The sequence below is a fragment of the Rana temporaria genome, chromosome 8, assembly GCF_905171775.1.
Source record: "Rana temporaria chromosome 8, aRanTem1.1, whole genome shotgun sequence".
Classification (NCBI taxonomy): domain Eukaryota; kingdom Metazoa; phylum Chordata; class Amphibia; order Anura; family Ranidae; genus Rana; species Rana temporaria.
The window spans coordinates 154,623,500-154,647,116 of record NC_053496.1 but is presented as its reverse complement, the minus strand read 5'-3'; the positions used below and the strand labels follow the sequence as shown (position 1 = coordinate 154,647,116).

General features: G+C 44.6%; 1 protein-coding gene across 3 annotated transcripts in view; it reads right to left on the bottom strand.

The window, feature by feature from the left end:
- Positions 1–824: 824 nt before the first annotated feature.
- Positions 825–23,617, bottom strand: part of LOC120909192 (membrane-spanning 4-domains subfamily A member 15-like) — a 176,506-nt gene continuing 153,713 nt past the window's right edge. For 2 of the 3 annotated variants that reach the window (XM_040320912.1, XM_040320911.1), the window contains 2 exons: positions 13,474–13,596; positions 825–1,552 (listed from right to left, as the gene is read on the bottom strand). In XM_040320912.1, coding sequence (XP_040176846.1) covers positions 1,316–1,552; positions 13,474–13,596 — 360 coding nt within the window. In that variant the 3' untranslated portion in view covers positions 825–1,315. The remainder of the gene's footprint in view (positions 1,553–13,473; positions 13,597–23,617) is intronic. The other variant, XM_040320913.1, reaches the window with a different exon arrangement.

Here is a 23,617-nt window from a genome sequence, read left to right as displayed (position 1 = left end):
GAGGGCCCAGACTTATCTGCAGCATAAAAAAAACAGGTCTCCCATCTAGGGTTGCCACCTTTTCTTCAAGCCAAACCTGAACACTTTTGCGGCACAGAGCAATTTATTTGTATATCTTTTGCAGTAAACACTATAGGATTATAAAAGACCTGGGACACAATTGGGGAGTAGTAATGTAGCGCACAGAGCGCCCAAGTGGGTGTGGCCAAATTGCTTCTGCTGACATCATCACCCCACCCTTCAGTGATGCCAAACTGGCCCCCAAAGAGCGGCAACAGATTTGTGCATGACTATCTCGGTTACCTGGGGAGCCACAGCCTGGTCCAGGGGCGGACTGACCATTCGGGCACTGCCCGAGGGCCCTATGCCACTAGGGGGCCCCATCAGGGTTGCCAGCCTCAGTAAAACCAGGGACAGTATGTAAAAATCAGTGTTTTTTTTAAAATCACAAGAATTTAGCTGCCCCGCCTCTCCTGTACCTTTTCAGTGTCTGTATGTGTATTCTGCATGTATGCATACTGTGTGTCTGTGTGTGTATACTGTGTATATACTGTATGTGTGTGTGTGTATACTGTGTGGCCCCATAATCTATTGCCTGGGGGTCCCATAATCTCCTATTGCCCGGGGGCCCCATGAGTTGTCAGTCCCCCCCTGGCCTGGTCTGAATAATGTGTCCGGGTTTCAGGTGGACTGAAACCCGGACACATGATTCAAAACCCGAACTGTCCGGGTGAATCCTGGACAGGTGGCAACCCTACTCCCATCCCACCAGACTGAACTGTGCTGTGTAATTCTCAAGAGCAGATAGACAGTAATACAAAACCTTTAACAACTCCCAAAAATGTATTTTATTGGTGGATCTAGCTACTTGCCTAGCAATCAGCTTTATTTATTACAGCTACTTGTATAGCACCATCAATTTATATAGCACTTTACATATACATTGTACATTCACATCAGTCCCTGCCCTCAATGAGTTTATGATCTACATATTAGGGTCAATTTACCTACCAGCATGTCTTTAGAGTGTGGGACAACATTTTAGGAAACCCACAGAGGCACAGGGAGAACATGCAAACTGATGGCTGGGATTTGAACCAATGATCCTAGAGCTAACAGGTGCAAGTTCTTATCACTTTATCCACTGTGCCGCCTCAGGTTTCCTGCAGGTAAATCATCAGGAGAAGGAGCAGACAGGGAGTGAAACATACTTTTCGTCTCTGCATGGCAAGAAGTGTTTCCTGTCAGCCAGCTAATGCTGCGATGAATCACTTCTTCAGGTTTCATCTTTCAAAAGTCAGTATCTAGGTGTGCATTACTGCGAGTAAGGTGGTGGAGGATCTACTGTTGGAGAAAACACTGGGGGCTGAGAATACTCTGGGAGATTGTTGTACACTGGTGGCCCTGTGGATTCTGGAGGGTAGAGATATGTTGGTGAATATGGGAACACCAATGATTGGGACTGTACTGGCAGTTGAGGAAGAGTTGATGACACTTCGGAATAAGCTGGTGGATCAAGCGAAATAACACCAAGGTTCTGGGCTGCGGTTGCCTGAAAGGAGAGCATTCATAGTAAAATTAAGTTGTTTATCTTCTTAAGACATTTCACAAATACACAACATTTTAATAGGTGCTTCTACATACCGATGTTTCATTGTTTTGTAAGAGTTGGAGAGTTAAACCAATGGACAATTTGTTCTATTTTTATTGGTGTGATCTAGTCGATGAGTTCCCATGTCTGCAGAATTTGTATTTATAAGTTCACCTTTTGTGACATGTTACATGTTACACCCATATTCAGGGTGTAATATGTTACAGATGCAATGGCCCCCGCTCCCCCGTTCTGACAGCTAGCAGGGAATTTTCTCCCTCCTGTTAGCTGTCACAGTCTGCAAACAAACTTAGCCATGCAGGCCTCCACCTGCTGTGTTCTGTGAATGGAAAAACTACAAGATCTGGTAGGCTTTGTGGCTATTGGCTTGTAGTTCTCAGTGAACTACCAAGTCATTGTCATTGTTGAGCGCTGTGGTAGTTCATTAAAGCGGGGGTTCACCCTATGAACGGAATTTTTTTATTTTTTTTTCTACTACCATAAAATCAGGCATTGTAGCGCGAGCTACAGTATGCCTGTCCCGATTTTTTTACCCCCGTACTCACCTTGTAATCGTTCATCGAAGATACCGGGGAATGGGCGTGCCTATGGAGACGGAGGATGATTGACGGCCGGCTCTGGCGCGTCACGCTTCTCCGGAAATAGCCGAAATAGGCTTGGCTCTTCAGGGCGCCTGCGCATAGCCTGTGCGCAGGCGCCGTGAAGAGCCGAGACCTACTCCGGCTGTCTTCGGGGAGAGTGACGTGCCAGGGCCGGCCGTCAATCATCCTCCCTCTCCATAGGCACGCCCATTCCCCGCGGGAGCCGAAATCTACGATGTCCGATTACAAGAATTACAAGTGAGTCCGGGGTTAAAAAAATTGGGACAGGCATACTGTAGCAATGGTAAAATCATGTGGGTGAGGGTGAACTACCGCTTTAAGTCTTCCTGTCACAGTGTAACTGCCTAGCTGTTTTGGAGGTACAGGTGCAATGCTTTACATGTCCATTACAAAAAAAGAATGCATATTTTTCTACCTGCAAATTTTTATTTATTTTTTGTAAATCCTTTAACCTCCCTGGCGGTATGATTCTTTCAGAAAAAACATGCTGAAAGCGGTACCATTATTTGCAAGGAAATTTGGCGTTTTATATTGTAGGTCTGTAATTTTTAGAAATAACTCACTTAAATCTGACCAAACAAGATTCTAATAGGCATCCCGGGTATGACATTTTTTTTAAAACAAAATTATAAATTATAATATAATAAATAATTATAAATAATTATAACAAATAATAATATAATTATAATAAAAATTATTCAATAATGTAATCAAATCAAAATCACTGAAATTTGCTCAGTTGCAGAATTGTCGCTGTCATTATTTTTTTTTTTTATGATGAATTTCCCCACAAATTGCTATCGCACAATTCTGCAACTGATTATAATTTATTATCGCTGTTTTTTAGCTGATCTAAAACAATTTTTGACATAAAGGGACACTTTTGGTTGCTATGGACAATCTACAGTTTGCAGGGAGAAAGAAACGTTTTTATTATATAAAAGTACATGTAGGGCACTGGGCAGACCACTAGGGACAAGGGGGTGTGTTTTTTTTACATACAGTACTGTAATCTATAAGATTAGTAATGTGTTTGTTTACTTTTTTGAATTTGGCGCCGTTCTCCGTCCCTGTGCGTCTTAACGTCGCAGGGAACGGAAATCGGCGGCACAGGAGGACGCTGTGTGAATCGAGCGAGGTCCCGCTCGCTCACACAGCGCGGTGGCATCGCTGGATCCAGGGACAAGGTAAGTAAACCAAGCCAGTGGATCTAGCGAGGCAAGCCCGAGTCTGACTCGGGGTTACCGCTCGCAGCAGGAAAATCTAACCCGAGTCAGACTCGGGAATACCGCCAGGCAGGTTAAAGGCTAAGTTTGCCTTTTTCAGAAAACAGCCAATGCAGTTTAAGGGCTCCAGTAGATATTTAAAAAACTGTACAGCTCTGTAAAATGTTCATTAATATTATTGTCATACCTGTAGGCCATCCCCCCCCCCCAAGCTTTAGCGAGAAGCCTGATCTAAAAACTCCCTCTTAGCAACCCCAATATACTGACTTTATATATACAGTTTCTCTTATCACCTTCCAGGACTCCTCCCTACAGGAAACACAATCAATTGACCTTGTTATAAGTCCTCACCCTTCCCCTTGATCCCCAGTATTGATTGTGTTTCTCCCGAACACAGCGTCATATTTGTTTTGTTTAAAGACCTAAAAGACCGGGGAGGGTCTAATGGTACCCCTGTTGAGACAGGTTTTAGGGATTGCCGGGGAGGGCTGAACTAACCTGCAGGCTTTGTCTTTCTCACAGGTCGCTCCAGGCATGCGCCCGCGCTCTGGCCGCAGGGAGTGCGCGACATCGCTGTATTTCAAAAACGCTGCCATTAAGCCGCTCTCTTTACTTCCGGGTTTTCCTAGGCGTCAGCGTGGAGAGTGGCATGGAGAGCAAGGCGGTGGTAAGCGGTCGGCTTGCTGTACCAGCCCCTCTAGCGGTACCAGCAGCCCAAGACCCAGCTAACCTCCACATGGAACAAGAGGAAGGGAAGGCAAATGTGACTGCAGGCAGATCAAAGTCAGGGACCGGTGAGTACAAACCACCCTTGGAAAGGGAGTGAGAGGTCCTGGCTTCCAAGGGTCTGAGATTCCGGGGCCAGCCAGAACAGGAACTGGATTTCAACTGGATTTCACTTCTCACCTTACCCTTTCCCCTCCCCAGTACAAACCTGCAGTCTTAGGGGAAGACAGAGTAATGTTATGCTTATGTGTTAAATCTCTTGTCTTACAGAATCCCCCAGCGGAACCCAGGAGGTCTCAGTACAGTTTCCTGCCGCAACAGGGCATAGTTCCTCAAAAAAATGTGGGAACTACAAGGATAAACTCCCAAAGTCCCATTTAAGATTCCTTTCATCCATGCAGACGGAAATGCTGGAAATTGTTAAAGCTTTCCGTGAAGAGGCTAGAAACTTATCTAGAGAAGGCACATCCTCTCAAGAAAGCCTCTTTACAGGGGGACTCAGTGCCCTCCTCCCACCCTCACAAGTACTCTCTCTAGGCCAGGCAGAGGAAGAGGAATATGAAGGGGGGACTTAGAAAGTCAGGCCAGATCAGGACACAGCTCAGAGGGAGAGTTGGATATAGACCCCTTAAGCCAGTCCCAGGAGGAGACAAGGCTAAGGAGACACCTCTTTGCTGTAGAAGGTCTGGAAGGACTCCTCCAGGCAATATATGCCACAGAGGAGATTCCAGAAACCCCTGAAGTAACCTCAGCGCAGGATAAGGTTTATAGGGGGCTGAGCAAATCTCAATCTAGAGTGTTCCCACTCCACCAATCCCTTAAGGATCTAGTCCTTAGACATGTGCAATTTGTTTAGTTTTCAATTAGTTTTTTAATGAAAATTCGGAAATTCGTTAATTCCAAATTTTCGTATTAACAAATTTTTTATTTCCGAATTTTCGGACTTCCGAAAATTTCGAATTTCCGAGTTTTCGGATTTACGAAAATTCGAATTTCCGAATTTTTTCATTTCCGAAATTCCGAATTTTTAATTTCTGAATTTTCGTATTTCCGATTTTTTAATTTGCGAATTTTCGTATTTCCGAATTTTGGATTTTCGGAGATTCGCTTTTTTTTAATTTTCGAAATTGCTAATTTTCGAATTTTTCATTTTTTATTTTCGAATTTTTCAATTTTGGAAACTTCGAACTTTTCATTTTTTTAATTTTCGAATTTTCAAATTTCGAATTTTCAAATTTCGAATATTCGAATTTTTCAATTTTCGAATTTTCGAATATTCGAATATTCGAATTTTCGATTTTCAAAATTTAGAATTTTCAAAATTTAGAATTTTTCATTTTCGAATTTTCGAATTTTTCAATTTTCGAATTTTCGATTATTTTATTTTTCTAATTGTTCAATTTCGAATTTTTCCATTTCGAATTTTTCATTTTCGAATTTTTCTAATTTTTTACTTTCGAATTTCGAAATTTTCAATATTCGAAATTGTGAAATTTCGAATTTTCGAATTTTTCATTTTCGAATTTTCGAATTTTTCATTTTCGAATTTTGTTATTTTTTGAATTTACAAATTTTTCATTTGAAAATTCGAAAATTAAAAAAAATTTAAAATTCGAAAATTAAAAAAAAATCTGAATTTTCGAATTTTCGAATTTTGTAAATTCCGAATTTTCCAAATTTTTAGAATTAACGAATTTACGAAAATTTGTTTTTTTCATTTTCGTTTCATTCGTTTTTTTCGGAAATTTCGTTTTTTTTCGTTTTATTCGTTTTTTGCTTTTTCGGAAATCCGAAAATTTGGAATTCCGAATTTTTGAATTTCCTGAATTTACGAAAAAAGCATAAAAAAACTGTAAAACGGAAAAAAAAATGTTTTTCGATTTTCCTGAATTCGAATTTTAAAAATTTAAAATTCGAAAATTAAAAAAAAATCGGAATTTTTTCGTACTTCCGAATTTTTTAATTTCCGAATTTTCCAAATTTTTAGAATTTACGAATTTACGAAAATTTGTTTTTTTCATTTTCGTTTCATTCGTTTTTTTCGGAAATTTCGTTTTTTTTTCGTTTTATTCGTTTTTTGCTTTTTCGGAAATCCGAAAATTTGGAATTCCGAATTTTTGAATTTCCTGAATTTACGAAAAAAGCATAAAAAAACTGTAAAACGGAAAAAAAAAATGTTTTTCGATTTTCCTGAATTCGAATTTTAAAAATTTAAAATTCGAAAATTAAAAAAAAATCTGAATTTTTTCGTACTTCCGAATTTTTTAATTTCCGAATTTTCCAAATTTTTAGAATTTACGAATTTCCGAAAAAATAAAAAAAAATAAAGTATGAAACACCGGTCTGACCTTTGAGGACGCAGGCAGTATTAAGGATTTGATGGACTGCAGAGTAGAATCCCTCCTTAGAAAAGCTTGGGAGGCTAATACAGAAGCCATGGGTCCAGCCTTAGCAGCAGCCTGTGTAGCAAGGAATAAAGATTCCTTGGTGGAAAAGTTCACCAAGCACCTATCCCAGAGAACCGAATCGGAGGATGTTATTGATTCTATAACAGTAATAGGAAAAGCTGTTGCTTACCTTGCTGATGCTGCAATCGAATCTGCAAGAGCTTTGGCTAAAACTGCAGCATTAATCAGAAGAGCTGTCTGGATTAAAGCCTGGGAAGGAGATGTAACATCTAAGGGTAAGCTATGTGGCCTACCCTTTCAAGGTTTATTGCTTTTTGGCCGGGCTTGGATGATGTCCTGTCAAGGTCATCAGAAAAGGGTAAAAAGTTTCCAGTTAAACCCAAAAAAGATAGGTTTAGGAAAATTTTCGAGGCCCATCTGGGCAATCAAAGCATAGAACCAAAAAGGGACCCCTACTGGAACTACCCAAGGAAATCCTGGATTGGGCAGAAGGAAAAGTTCTCTCCATTTCTGCCATCCACGTAATTGGGGGCAAGCAATACAGAGGCAGACTTCCTCAGTCGTCAGCTGATAAGACAGGGGGAATGGGAACTAAACCCTGTGGTGTTTCAAACCCTGGTGCAGTACTTTGGAAATCCAGAAATAGACCTGTTTGCCAACCGGCAGAACAGAAAAGTAACAAGATATTTCTTGATTTCCCAAAAGAAGGAATCAGAATGTTTAGATGCACTGACTCAGACCTGGCATTACAGGCTGACATATGCCTTTCCGCCCTTGGCCTTGATTCCGCTGGTTCTTCAGAAGCTCAGCATTTCTCCAGGCCAGATCCTTCTGATAGCACCCTGGTGGCCAAGGAGAGCTTGGTCTGCAAGTCTGAAATCCATGGCTGTAGAGGAACCACTGAAGCTCCCAAACCGGACAGATCTTCTCAGGCAGGAGCCAGTTCTACACCAAGGCTGGAATTTTTCCAGCTGACAGCCTGGTTAGTGAGCGCCACATCCTGAAGCGTAAAGGCTGCTCAGAGAAGGTAATAAATACCCTCCTTTTAAGTAGAAAACCAGTGACTAAAAAGATTTATTCAAAAGTTTGGAAGACTTTCTGCTCTTGGGGCAAAGAAAAACAGATGACCTCCACTACTGTTCCAGTTATCCTGGAGTTTCTCCAGAACGGAGTAGATTTAGGCTTAACAGCCAGTACCCTTCGGGTCCAAATAGCGGCCCCCTCTGTCTTGATAGAAGACTTGCAAAAAAGGATCTCATTAAACGTTTTCTGTTAGCAAGGGAAAGAGTTTCCCCTGTCGTTAAAGGTAATTTTCTGCCTTGGGACTTAACTAGGGTGTTAGAGGCGTTATCTAAACACCCATTCGAGCCTATAGAAGAGGTTCACTTTAAGTTTCTAACTTTAAAATTTGCATTTTTGTTAGCAACTACTACAGCCAGGAGGATAGGGGATCTGCAGGTGCTGTCCATGAAGGAACCCTTCCTGCTGGTACAGCCAGACAGAGTCACTCTCAGGGCAGATCCCTTGTACCTACCAAAAGTAGCATCATTATTTCATAGGACGCAAGACATATTGCTGTCCTTTTGTGATGAACCAAAAAACAAGAAAGAAAATACATTTAATTGTCTGGATGCAAGAAAGTGTCTTCTTACCTATCTAGAAAGAACAAAGAATTTTAGGAGATCCAATCACCTACTAATTCTGTATGCTGGTTCCAGGAAGGGACTTCAGGCCTCAAAAGCTTCAGTCTCCAGATGGATAAGAGAAGCTATCTCCAGGGCTTATGTATGCTCCGGAATCCCATTTCCAGCTAAAATCAAAGCTCATTCAACCAGATCTCTAGCAACTTCCTGGGAGCAAATCCGCAGTGCGGCCACCTGGTCCAGTCAACATACTTTCCTGAAGCACTATCTGAAGGTAGGCCTGTGGTTACTTGATTATCCTCTCAGGTGGGCCATCCTGGAAGGTGATAGGGGAAAACCTACCTAAGACTTACCGGTAACAGTATTTCTACGAACCTTCCAGGATGGCAGGCCTACTTCCCGCCCTATGTGGAGGGAAAAGATAAGCTAAACGCTAGGTTGTAAGTACGAATACGGAACTATGTCCCTTGTGAACCAGTTCAGGATTACTTTAAAGGAACACTAAAGGTTTGTTTTTTATTAGATCAATTGATTGCTGTAAGCTAGAGCATTTAAATATCACTTACCTCGTTTTTCCTTTTGACCTCCAAAATACAGTAATACAGGTTTGAAAATGCCATTTTATGTCACTCCTCTTCTTGCTTTCCACCAGCATCTGAGCCGTTTTGCATGGTGGAAAGCAGAATGTGCTCACCCCCTCCCTATGACTACAGCCCTGCGTGAAGATGCTCTCTTATCCCTCACAGGCATGGAGGCTAAGCCTAATGGGAACTGCAGTTCCTATTAGGCCGTGATGTAGCAAGAATGAATGTGCACCGCAAACCAGGAAGTCAGTGAGAATAATGATTCAGGAGTGACGGAGGTGAATAAAACAGCTCGATTTCAACAGGTATCAAACTAGTTATAATGCAAAACATTACTTTTTACTTTATCAGCTACTGTCAGACTTTAATTTAAGAGGCAAATATTTTTGTCTTTACAACCCCTTTAATACATACTGAGGATCAAGGGGAAGGGTGGGGACTTATAACAAGCTGTCAATTGATTGTGTTTCCTGTAGGGAGGAGCCCTCATCTCTCAGGTGTGCCGTCCTGGAAGGTTCGTAGAAATACCGTTACCGGTAAGTCTAACGTAGGTTTTATTTACTATGCTTATGTTCTGTGAGCTGTATATTTAAAGTGGTTGTAAACCTCAGACATGAAATATGAACAGTATATATCCCTCTATAGTGTGTACTTGTCTCAATTATTAGTGTAAATTCTGTCTGCTGCTTTGTGCTTCTGCTATCAGTATAAATCACTTCTGACAATTTTTTTCTGACACCAAGAGAAAAATGGTGACAGAGCAGGGATCCCCTGCAGATTGACAGCCTTAGCACTGTTCCTGTGAGCTGTGTGAAGGGGTGTCTCTTCCCTCCAATCAGCTTTCAGACTTCTCACTGAGCTCTACAGAGTGTAACATCAGCTCTCCGTCCTCTTTTTCTGAACTCTCAGACACGCTCATAAATATGGACTCTAAACAGATGTAGAGAAAATAAGCCTGCAGATAGACAGATGCAATGTATGTAGGAGGATGTGTTTCATCTCTGTGGATCATCTGAGGATTGTCCCTTCACTGGGTATATATAAGAGATTACAACTACTTTAATAATATTTAGCAGATATGGTGCTTTATATACTTAGCTTTGAAATTGGTAGCTGAAAATACATCATATAAATGTCCTTGGGTTTGGTTCTTCTGTTGTATCTTCCTTCCCAATGGCTGCAGCATCTCTCATTATATACAAAATTATTCACTAACATCTTGTTACACCAATGATGAGATACTGGATAGCTTGTTGGCTCAGAATTTGTTAGCTGAGTATAATTATATGTAGGATGTGGGTATAATACTGTTTTTTTTCCTGATGATGGTATTAGGCCCCTTTCACACATGTAGAACGTTTACGGATGAAAAAGGGACATACATTGATACCTATGAGATTGCGGGTGTCAGCGGATGAACATCCGCTGACACCCGATCTCATCCGGGTCCGCAATCCTCCGATTCTGCATAAGGAGGAAAACCCTATTTTTACATCCGTCTGCAGAACGGATCGGGTGAACACAGACAGACGGTCAGTCCATGTTCGTCCGATCCCCCCATAGGAGAGAGCGGAGATCTGACAGGGCGGTCCCTGCACAGTGTGCAGGGACCGCCCTGTCATCCGCCGGCTTAGCAGGGATCAATGGAGTGATCCCCGCTGAGCAAGCGGAGGTTCACAGGGCGGATCATCACGGATCCGTCCCATGTGAAAGGGCCCTTATAAATTATTGCCTGGAAGAGAATTTATTTTGTAGGTTGATGGAAAGTATAGCACATGTATGTTCAAGGGATATAACCATTTACATAAAAGAAAAACAAATGCTCCTGCGCTTGAGAAAGTGCTGTGTAGCTGGTTGAAAATGATTGTCTACACTGGTCTAACCACCACATTGGCTGTGCTGCCACTCCCAACAGGTCAGGGAAACCCATTCCACGATTGTTACTGGCCAGTGGATCATGCTGGATGGAGCATCTGGTGGACCTTATGTTTTGCTTGATTTTTTTATTAGTTTATGAGTATGTTTTAAAAAAAATGTCATTAATAAATTATAGCAAAGGTAATGCACTAGGTTGGTTGCACCATCTGTTCCTTTTCCTTTCTTTGCAGAATATAACTTTTTACTGCTGGTAAAGAGGGTATAATGATGTATTACTGACTAGGGTGTATAATGAATTGCTAACAGGTGCGGTTATATTGATGACCAAAGATTATACTGTATGTTATAATGGTGGCTGATAGGCTGTACCATTATGATTGACTCTAGAGTATTATAGAGCAGTGGTTTACATCCTATGAAGTAAGGGGGGGGGGGGGGGGTTCACATACTTTTTAGTGTATGCAATGTTAGCGAGGAAGCAAAGATTGTCAGAGACCATGGACATTTTGGTTGGATACTGGGGACATGTTACATGAGGTTAGTAGAAATCCCTGCTACTAACCTTTTACAAACTGGTGCCCCTGTTCTATCAGATTACTGCTACCCATCAGATTGTGTAACGGAAGTGACATTCCGGCCAAAAAATACTTATTGCGCATTCCACACACTTCTCCACTTCACTACCAACAGAGCCCATCAGATTGTTCTATTACAGCGACAGTGGACATCTTACTAAACCCAGCTACTTCTTGAATGTCAGAGTAATTTTAGCAATAAAGTGAGTGTATAGAAAGAAATATAGTATATTGACATCTGTGTTGCTGTTTGGATGTTTACCACTTGCCGACCGCCGCATGTATATATACATCCTGTACGTCCCCTTTGAATTTGCTGCCACGCACGCTACCCTGCCGCGTGCTCGGTGAGCGTACCCACGGGTCCCATGGACTTGATGTCTGCCGGGTGCCCGCGTTCGTCTCACGGAGCGACAGAACGGGGAGATGCCTATGTAGACAAGCCATTTTTCTGTTCTGCCTACTGACAGGACAGTGATCTACTGCTCCCGGTCATTGGGAGCAGTGATCACTGTCATGTGATTCGTAGCCCAGCCCCCCACAGTTAGAATCACTCCCTAAGACACACTTAACCCCTTCCTCGCTCCCTAGTGGTTAACCCCTTCCCTGCCAGTGTCAATTACACAGTAATCAGTGCATTTTTATAGCGCAGATCTTTGTATAAATGACAATCCAAAATAGCATTAAAGTGTCTGATGTGTCTGCCATAATGTTGCAGTCATGATACAAATCGCAAATTGCCACCATTACTAGTAAAAACAAATATATTAATAAAAAGTCCAAAAATCTATCCCTTATTTTGTAGACGCTATAACTTTTGCGTAAACCAATGAATATACGCTTATTGCGATTTTTTTATTTTTTTTTACCAATAATATGTAGAAGAATACATATCGGCCAAAACTGAGGAAAAATATAGTTTTTGTATTTATTTTTGGGGGATATTTATTATAGTAAAAAATATAGCTTTTTTTCAAAATTGTAGCTGTTTTTGTTTATAGCGCAGCAAATAAAAACGCAGAGGTGATCAAATACCACCAAAAGAAAGCTCTATTTGTGGGGAAAAAAAGCACAATTGTCAGTTAAAGCGACACAGTGCCAAATTGCATAAAATGGCCCGGTCGTTGGGCAGCCGAATCCTTCGGGGCTGAAGTGGATCATTTTGAAAACCTAAAGGTTTGGCGCTGAGCAGTGTGGGGTGTACCAACATGGCCTTCGCCACCTTCCTACTGCTGGCGTCCAGCTAGTTATAAAACGTAACATCAAAAGAGCATCACGGATGTCAATTTACTATATTTATTTATATAAACTCACTTTATTGATTACCGCTACCTGTCAGATCAAGTGTTTGGAACGCATAGCGCAGTGGAGCACATGTTGGAAACGCATATCGCATGTGTAGTAAGTCTTTTTGATCGGAACATCACTCCTGTTACACAATGTGATGGGTATTGGTAATCTGATAGAACTCCCACTATTGAGTCCAAGGGACACATAACAAGTACCAATGGGCTGCCTTTTTTTTATATAGTGGGCACTGCAACTTTAGGAAGCTGATGTGGAATGTACCTGACCTGCTGACGGTGTCATGAGAAGTTGGGCGATTTCCCCTTAGATTTTTTTTAGAATGTACTTCAGAAAAACTCACAGAAAATCTCTTGGGTGTCTCCAAGACGAGAAGTGAAAAAAAAATATTCCCAACTAAGGACACAGACAGCAATAGAAACCTGAGAGGCGACATAACCCATCCCCATTCTAACAAAAACTAAAACATTTTTTTTGCTGAAGTTCCAATTTAACGTGTTTGTTACCCCAGCATTTCAAATTCCTGATATGTGCCTGCTGTACCCTATACTTGTATGAACATGTATCCTGTTCTCTTTTTATGCTTTCTGTGTGTGAAATTACTGGTGTTCCTGCCAGTCCCTCTGTTTTCCCGTTAAAAACTGACCACACTAAGCAGTAGAGCACATTGTGATCAGTTCCCTAGCTGCACCCTCCCTGCACAGCCTTTCACTGGGAGGATCAGTGCACTGCTGATTCTCCTCCTCCCCCAACTCTTATCCACCTAAGAACAGGTGTTTATAATGTTTTTTTTTATATCTGTACACAAATGTTTGCCTTTCATTTCAATGTTAAACTGAATGTTTTTTCTTTTTTTACAAGGTGATTGTTTACAATCACTTTCATACATTCATCTTCAGCTTTACAGCTCTTACCTGTGATTGATTCCTTGAAATACATTTCAGAGAGTGGTAGCTGTATATAACCATACATCCAGATGAAACCAGCTGCACTAAATTTGTTACTAGTAGAAAATTGATAATAGCGAGAGTTCCTACCTGAAAACAGAAAGTAAGTAAAAAGTGTACTTCATTAGCTCTAGGCTAGCAATATTACACAGTAATACCTTGGATTACGAGCATAATTAGTTTCAGAAGCATGCTTGTATTCCAAAGCACTCGTATATCAAAGCAAGTTTCCCCATAGGAATCAATGGGAACTCAGAAAAAGCGTTCCAGTGCCACTGCTGGTATATGCAGTACCACATGTGGCCAGGGGTGCGGGGGCGCCGGAAACACTCAGAGATGCTTGAAGGGTCTCCAAGTGGTCTCCCGAGTGTTTCCGAGTCTCTGGTCACATGCGGTTCTGCATACACCAGAGGCTTGAAACCTGCTCGTCTTGTGAGACAACACTTGCAAATCGAGTTGGGATTTAAAACTTCTCCTCCCAGATATTCAGGAAGCGGGTCCTAAGACGCAATTGGCTCAGGAGTCTTAAGACTCCCGGGCCAACTGGGTCTCAGGACCCACTTCCTGCTCGGCCTGGTGGAGAATCAACGGCCCCTGCTCTTCCCTCGGCAATATGGAGTGAGGAGCAGCAGGTGGAGAGGCGGAAGGGAAGCAACAGCCTCTTTAAGCTCCCAGTAGCCCCACCTCGGGTTCAGCACTAGGGATGAGCTTTGTGTTCGAGTTGAACTCATGTTTGACTCGAACATTGTATGTTCAAGCGTTCGTCGAATTGCGAACGTTATGGGCCGTTTGCGCCAAATTCTAGTGACGTGTCACGGCCCACAATTCACTGTGGCATTGCAGTGCATTGCTGGCTAAGGATTGGCCAAGCATGCACTATGACCCGCATTTTTTATATTCCTTGGTGTCATGGCCTCATGACAACCAAAATGCATCATATTCCTTACCATATCCCTATCCCTATGTCCCCTTGCTTAGTTTGCCACCATTCCTGTTATAACTGTACCCTCGCCAGTCCCACTATAGCCTTTTTATTTTTATTATTATTATTTATATTTATTTTTCTTTTTATCTACTATTATTATTATATTGTTTCTTAGCCTTTCTGTAACCATAACCTTCCGTTCTTATAAAACACAGGGCCAGATCCTCAAAAGAGATACTCCGACTTAACTGCTGTTCAGTCTGTGTGTAACTTTGGAAACGATCCTCAAAAGGCTTTTTCCAAAGTTAGACAGAAGATCCGGCATGTGTAATTGAATTACACTGCCTAATTTTAGGATGCAGTACCGCATCCGCCGCTGGGGGCATTTCGAGTCGAAATGCCGTTGCTAGTATGCAAATTAGCACTTAAGGCGATCCACAAAGCTTTCTAGCTTCCTTTTTGCGCCGTAAGTGTTATTTTGCAAGTGTAAAATTAGGGCTCGTTTTACAAAGTGTAAAGTTAGTCACACCTTGTAAAGGCCCATTCCAGCGACGGCATTTGGTATGCTTTCCCGAGGGAGAACTCCACGTCAATTTGTAAAAAACAAAACCGGCATGGGTTCCCCCCCAGGAGCATACCAGGCCCTTAGGTCTGGTATGGGTTGTAAGGGGACCCCCCCTACGCCGAAAAATCGACGTAGGGGGTCCCCTACAATCCATACCAGACCCGTATCCAAAGCACGCTACCCGGCCAGCCAGGAAGGGAGTGGGGACAAGCGAGCGCCCCCCCCCCCTCCTGAGCCGTGCCAGGCCGCATGCCCTCAACATGGGGGGGTTGGGTGCTCTGGGGCAGGGGGGCGCACTGCGGGCCCCCCCACCCCAGAGCACCCTGTCCCCATGTTGATGAGGACAGGACCTCTTCCCGACAACCCTTGCCATTGGTTGTCGGGGTATGCGGGCGGGGGCTTATCGGAATCTGGGAGTCCCCTTTAATAAGGGGGCCCCCAGATACCGGCCCCCCACCCTAAGTGAATGGATATGGGGTACATCGTACCCCTATCCATTTACCTGGAGGCAAAAAGTAAAAGTTAATAAACACACAACACAAGGCTTTTTAAAATATTTTATTATTCTGCTCCGGACGCCCCCCCTGTCTTCGTTATTAGCTCTTTTACCAGGGGGGGCTTCTTCTTCCGCTCTCCGGGGGTCTTCCGCTCTCCGGGGGTCTTCCGCTCTCCGGGGGAGCTTCTCCGGACTCCGGGGGGGCTTCTCCGGACTCCGGGGGGCTTCTTCCATCTTCTCCCCTCTTCCGCTCTTGACTCGGCGAACCCCGGTTCTTCTGCAGCTGTCCGGTGCCTTCTTCTTCAGCGCTGGCTGCCTGCTATGTTTGTGTGTTAGCTCGATTTCAAACAGGCAGCCGGCGCGGTCTTCTGTGACGCCAGGGTCTTCTGGTCTTCCGATGTTGCCTCGTCGCCTGTTGTCGCTGTAATGATGGAAGCGCGCCTTGCATCACATTTATATAGGCATCACCGTCCCATCATGCTCCGGTAGGTACCCACGTGGTGGGTGCCTACCCACGTGCACCCACCACGTGGGTACCTACCGGAGCATGATGGGACGGTGATGCCTATATAAATGTGATGCAAGGCGCGCTTCCATCATTACAGCGACAACAGGCGACGAGTCAACATCGGAAGAGGGGAGAAGAACAGAAGACCCTGACGTCACAGAAGACCGCGCCGGCTGCCTGTTTGAAATCGAGCTAACACACAAACATAGCAGGCAGCCAGCGCTGAAGAAGAAGGCACCGGACAGCTGCAGAAGAACCGGGGTTCGCCGAGTCAAGAGCGGAAGAGGGGAGAAGATGGAAGAAGCCCCCCGGAGTCCGGAGAAGCCCCCCCGGAGTCCGGAGAAGCCCCCCCGGAGAGCGGAAGACCCCCGGAGAGCGGAAGACCCCCGGAGAGTGGAAGAAGAAGCCCCCCCTGGTAATTGAGCTAATAACGAAGACAGGGGGGGCGTCCGGAGCAGAATAATAAAATATTTTAAAAAGCCTTGTGTTGTGTGTTTATTAACTTTTACTTTTTGCCTCCAGGTGAATGGATAGGGGTACGATGTACCCCATATCCATTCACTTAGGGTGGGGGGCCGGTATCTGGGGGCCCCCTTATTAAAGGGGACTCCCAGATTCCGATAAGCCTCCGCCCGCAGACCCCGACAACCAATGGCAAGGGTTGTCGGGAAGAGGTCCTGTCCTCATCAACATGGGGACAGGGTGCTCTGGGGTGGGGGGGCCCGCAGTGCGCCCCCCTGCCCCAGAGCACCCAACCCCCCCATGTTGAGGGCACGCGGCCTGGCACGGCTCAGGAGGGGGGGGGGCGCTCGCTCGTCCCCACTCCTTTCCTGGCCGGCCGGGTAGCGTGCTTTGGATACGGGTCTGGTATGGATTGTAGGGGGACCCCCTACGTCAATTTTTCGGCGTGGGGGGGTCTCCTTACAACCCATGCCAGACCTAAGGGCCTGGTATGCTCCTGGGGGGGGAACCCATGCCGTTTTTTTCTTTGAAAATTGGCATGGAGTTCTCCCTCAGGAATGCATGCCGCTGTCATTTTTTTTTCCCCGACGCAACTTTAAGCCGTCGCGATCCTCAAAAACTCGGCGTAACGTAACTTCGCGCATGCGCAGTACGGCCGGCGCGGGAGCGCGCCTCATTTAAATGGGACTCGCCCCATTTGAATAGGAACGCCTTGCGCCGGCGGAATTTTAGTTACACAGCCTGAAATTTCTAGATAAGTGCTTTGTGGATCAGGCACTTAGGTAGAAACTTTAAGGCAGTGTAACTTAAATTGGATTTTTTAAGTTACGTCAGGTTTTTGTGGATCTGGCCCACAATACCTAACCATTGTCATATACAAACCCCCCCCCCCCTTTTCTCATTCCTACATATCGTCTTGTTTCTTCCCTCTCTTTTTTTATATTTATATATATATATTTTTCTTCCACCTCTGTCCCGATTTTTATATTTTTATATTTTGACCTTTGTTTTTCATTTGTTCTTCATCATTTTTTACTTTTTTTTTTTTTTCCGTCCCGAGATCTCCCCGCCCAGCTCCTAGTTTAAAACCTATTGCAGTTTGCTCCCGACTAGCTCCACCCACTCCCCCGCCATACAAAGTTTAGCCCCACGCTCCGTATCAGCAGCTTGAGAAAGGAATGCGGCAGCCCTGTCATTCGCTGCCAGCATTCAGAAACGCGTCGCTTTCCTGGTGACGTCATCCCTGTTCGTCCATCGGCACACACGGCTTGCAGCGCCTGCACAGGATCCCCCTTCCCACTGCCGAAAATAAAGATTCCACCAGCGACAGGACTGCATCCTACAGCGCTGTACCAGGGACAAGGGAAAGGACTCCACCAGATGATACCTACCTATTCTTCTGAAAAATTGCTTCTACAAGCTTTGGATTGACCACCAAAATGTGAGTGTTTTTTTAACTTGTGGCTTTTAATATTAAAACTGTCTTAAAGTATTGCACCCAGAGGCGCCTCTCGCCTTGTTTGTCTACTATGACCCGCATACTTGGCCAATCACAGCGGCGTCTGTACAGAGAGCCGTAATTGGCCAAAGCCAGGGTGGATTTAGTATTTAGGATTTAGTACATGCCCCACACTGTATAAGGCCACCTGGAAGTTGGCCTTGTGTAGTGTGTTGCAGCGTTGGTGAAAGGCAGACAGAGAGAGACAGTGTCATTTCAATTGAGTTATGCCACGTACACACGGTCATTTTTTGTGATGAAATAAAACTAAGTTTTTAAAACGTCATTTAAAATGATCGTGTGTGGGCTTCACATCATTTTTTGTCTTAAAAAAAACGAGCAAAAAAAAATTCGAACATGCTTCAATTTTTTATGTCGTTTTTCAAAATGTATTTTTTTGTGTCATAAAAAATGATCGTGTGTGGGCTAAAACGACGTTTTAAACAACGTTTTAAACCCGCGCATGCTCAGAAGCAAGTTATGAGACGGGAGCTTAAATGGAACAGAGTGCCGTCGTACGTGTTGTACGTAACCACGTTTTTCTAGAGCATTTTCAGAAAACGATGGTGTGTGGGCAACGTCATTTTTTATGATGAAGTTAGAAAAACACATAGGTAGATTCAGGTACGGCTGTGCAATGTTAAGACGGCGTGGCCTAGCGTGTTTACACTACGCCTCCTTTAGTAAGAGAGGCAAGTACATGATTCTCAAAGCACTTACCTCCTTACTTAGGGCGGCATAAGTGTAATCGCGGCGGGCGTAACGGCGCCTAATTCAAATTGGCTGGAGGGGGGCGTGTTGTATGGTAATGAGGCTTGACCTCACGTTATTTGACGTTTTTTGCTACTGCGCATGCGCCGGGCGCCTACATTTCCCAGTGCGCATTGTGGCTAAGTACGCCGTACGGGCCTATTGATTTCAACGTGGACGTAAACGACGTAACTCCCGATTCGCGGACGACTTACGCAAACGACGTAAAAAATTCGAACCTCGCGGCGGGAACGGCGGCCATACTTTAACATTGTTATTCCACCTCATAGGTGGAATAACTTTAGGCCGCCCAAGGCCTTACGGAAACAACGTAATTCGACTGCGGCGGCCGGGCGTACTTTCGTGAATCGGCGTACAAGCTCATTTACATAATCTATGCCAGCCGCAATGGAAGCGCCACCTAGCGGCCATCCGAAAAATTGCAATCTAAGATAGGACGGCGCAAGCCGGCCTATCTTAGATATGTTTAAGTGTATCTCTGTTTGAGCATACGCTTAAACATACGGCGGCGTAGATTCGGAGTTAGGTCGGCTTATCTACTGATAAGCCGGCCTAACTCTTTCTGAATCTACCTATTCGTTTTTTTTCATGATGAAAAACGTTGTTTTATTTCATCACAAAAAACAACCGTGTGTACGCGGCATTAGTTAGAGCAGGCAGGCAGGCGAGTCAGTTAGCTGCAGTTACAGTGTGTAGAGGATATATATGCATCCCAGGTGTTGTGTATATATATTTATACACTGTATTCATTTTAGCTAGAACCGTTCCTGGTAATCTCCCTAATAATATACTGACAGGCAGGCAGGTGATTTTGCTAGCTGCAGAATTTTCTCTTATGCCACGTACACACGATCATTTTTCGGCATGAAAAAAACTTTGTTTTTAAAAAATGTCATTTAACCACTTAACCCCCGGACCATATTGCTGGTCAAAGACCAGAGTACTTTTTGCGATTCGGCACTGCGTCGCTTTAACTGACAATTGCGCGGTCGTGCGACGTGGCTCCCAAACAAAATTGGCGTCCTTTTTTTCCCACAAATAGAGCTTTCTTTTGGTGGTATTTGATCACCTCTGCGGTTTTTTAGTTTTTGCGCTATAAACAAAAATAGAGCGACAATTTTGAAAAAAATGAATATTTTTTACTTTTTGCTGTAATAAATATCCCCCAAAAATATATAAAAAAAACATATTTTTTCCTCAGTTTAGGCCGATACGTATTCGTCTATATATTTTTCGTTAAAAAAAATCGCAATAAGCGTTTATTGATTGGTTTGCGCAAAAGTTATAGCGTTTACAAAATAGGGGGTATTTGTATGGCATTTTATTTTATATATTTTTTTTTTACTAGTAATGGCGGTGATCAGCGATTTTTTTCGGTACTGCGACATTATGGCGGACACTTCGGACACTTTTGACACATTTTTGGGACCATTGGCATTTTTATAGCGATCAGTGCTATAAAAATGCATTCGATTACTATAAAAATGCCACTGGCAGTGAAGGGGTTAACACTAGGGGGCGGGGAAGGGGTTAAGTATGTCCCTGGGTGTGTTCTTACTGTGGGGGGGGTGGCTTCACTAGGCGAAAATCACTGATCTTCTGTTCATACATTGTATGAACAGAGGATTAGCATTTCCCCCCCTGACAGGACCGGGAGCTGTGTGTTTACACACACAGCTCCCGGGCCCCGCTCTGTAACGAGCGATCGCGTGTGCCCGGCGGCGATCGCAGGTACCTGGCGGACATCGCGGCCGCCAGGCATGCGCATTAGGCATCTCAGCGATGCGCCGGGCACAGTGTTTCCCCGCTGCGCGCCCCCAGCAGCGTGCGCGGGGAATGCACATAAAAGGACGTCCACCCGGCAGTTGAGAGCCGCGCTGTGGACGTCTTTCGTCTATAGCGCGGCTCTCAAGTGGTTCAAAATAAAAAAATAAAAGATTCCAGAGGTGGTAATCCACTCTCGGTCTCCGCTCCAACGCTGTTGGTATCCTGTGATGGGTGATCTCCTCTCCGGGGTCCAGCAATAAGAAGATCTTCTCTTCATCCAGGTCCAGGATCCAGCGATGATATGTCCATCCAGCGCAGTGCATCACCTGTCTCCACCGGAGACACCGGCAATTGTATTCAGGTAAGGCAAAGGACACTAAAACAAAATACTAAAGCTCCCTCCCTGCCTGTATTTGTATGTGAACACCAGCAATTGTATTCAGGTAGCTTTAGGTGCACACTGTGCAAAGGACACAGTACACTAATGCCGCGTACACACGATCATTTTTCGGCATTAAAAAAAAAACAATGTTTTTCGGCATGTAGAAAAAATTATGTTTTTCCAACTTCATCATTAAAACGACGTTGCCCACACACCATCGTTTAAAAAACATGCTCTTGCAAAGCGCCGTGACGTACAACACGTACGACGGCACTATAAAGGGGAAGTTCCATTCGCCTTTGGGCTGCTTTAGCTGATTCCGTGTTAGTAAAAGACGATTCGCGCTTTTATGTCTGTTACAGCGTGATGATTGTGCTTACTCCATTATGAATGGTAGTTTTACCAAAACGAGCGCTTCCGTCTCATAACTTGCTTCTGAGCATGCACGGGTTTTTAACGTCGTTTTAGCCCACACACGATCATTTTTTACAACTTGAAAAACGACATAGTTTAAAACGACGTTAAAAAATGCAGCATGTTTGGAAAAAAAAAAATTGTCGTTTTTCAGAACCCGAAAAATGATGTGAAGCCCACACACGATCATTTTAACTGCTTGCCCGTAAGCTCTACGTCGGCTCTCTCGCAGGCTACCAGGGGCGCGCGCCCCCTGCTCGCCCCCGACTCCCGTGCCCGGCGGGGCGCTATCGCCAATTCACATAGGGGGGGAGGGCGGGATCTGGGGGTCCCCTTTGTTAAAGGCGTCTTTCAGATTCCGATAAGCCCCCCACCCGCAGACCCCCACAACCACTGGGCAAGGGTTATGGGGATGAGGCCCTTGTCCCCATCAACATGGGGACATGGTGCTTTGAGGGGGCCACAGACCCCCAAAGCATCCTCCCAATGTTAAGGGCATGTGGCCTGGTACGGATCAGGGGGGGGGGCACTCTATCGTCAACCCCTCTTTTCCTGCGGCCTGCCAGGTTGCATGCTCGGATAAAGGGTCTGGTGTGTATTTTTGGGGTGAACTCATTTCCTTCAGAAATTACATTTTGTGCAGGAACAGTACTAAGCACAGGAAACAAGCACTACTTTACAGGCATACTATACACACACCCCCCCCCCCTTCAGGTACGAAATTTAAAGGAATAGTTCAATTTTATTGTTTTACTTTAAGCATTATTAAAATCACTGCTCCCCAAAAACGTAAGTTTTTAAAACTTTTTTTACATTGATACATGTCCCCTGGGGCAGGACTCTGGTCCCCATACACTTTTTAGAGCAATAACTTTCATATTAGCCTTTAAAATTAGCACTTTAGAGTTCAAACGTTTGAGTCCCATAGACTTTAACAGGGTTCTAAAGTTCACACAAACTTTTGGTCTGTTCGCAGGTTCTGGTGCAAACCGAACGGGGGGGGGGGGGGGGGTGTTCGGCTCATCCCTAGTCACCATTTGAGGAGGCCACGAGCATGGTGAGCAGTGACAGTGCATGCATCAGTGACACTGTCCCTCTTATCCACCTTTTGGAGCACACACTGCATGGAATAATGTACAGGGCACTTGAGGCAGAACAGAGGGAGGAAGGGGAGGACTTCCTTACCTCTCAAGGCCCCCTTTATCCAGACAGTGTTCCTGCTTGCCCGCCTATCACACAGAAAGAGGAGGAGGAGGAGGAGAAGGAGGATTGTGTCAGCATGGAGGTGGAGCCTAGCACTCAACATCAGCAGCAGTCTTCAAGGGATCAATTACAGTCCCAAGAAACCCATGGACTTGTAAGTGGCTGGGAGGAGGTGGCTGCGGATCATGTCGTCCTCAGTGACCCAGAGGACTCCGCACCGAATGCCTCAGCAAACCTACGCTGTATGGCCTCCCTGATCCTGCAAAGCCTGCGGAAGGATCCTCGTATTCATGCTATCAAGGAGAGGGATCATTACTGGCTGGCAACCCTCCTTGATCCACGTTACAAGGGTAAGGTTGCGGACCTTATCTTGCCGACGCAGAGGGAGCAGAGGATGAAACATCTTCGGGAGGCCTTGCAGAAAGTTCTGTGCAACGCGTTCCCAGAGACTGGGAGGTTACAAAATCCTGGTCCTGGACAACATGTTGCTGAGGCTTCGGTCAGTCAAAGAAGGAGAAGGTGGCTGTCTGACTGATGCATTCAGACAATTTTTTAGTCCGCAGCCCCAAGGTATGACCGGTTCCAGCAACCATCGCCAGCGTCTGTTTTACATGGTGCGGTAATACCTAGGGGCAAGATCAGACTTGGACACCTTTCCCACCGAAAATCCTCTGGCTTACTGGGTTTTGAGGATGGATCACTGGCCAGAGCTTGCACAGTATGCAACTGAGCTACTGGCCTGTCCTGCATCCAGCGTTCTTTCGGAACGCACATTCAGTGCTGCTGGAGGCTTTGTAACCGATCACAGGGTGCGCCTGTCCACCGACTCTGTCGATCGACTGACCTTTGTAAAAATTAATCAGTCTTGGATCACCACCAGCTACCAAGCACCTGATGCTGATGTATCCGAATATTTTTTTTTTGAAATGTCAGATCCCTTCAAGACTGCTGAGTGAATATCCTGTTATGCTGAGTGACTATCCTTTTCCTTCTCAATGATCATGCTGATAGCTTGAAAGAAAATTTTTGGTTCTGGGCACCGCCACCAGTGGCTAAGGTCCAATTTTTCTGCCCCTGTTCAACAGGGGCATGTAATTACAATTTATGATGCAATACTTTG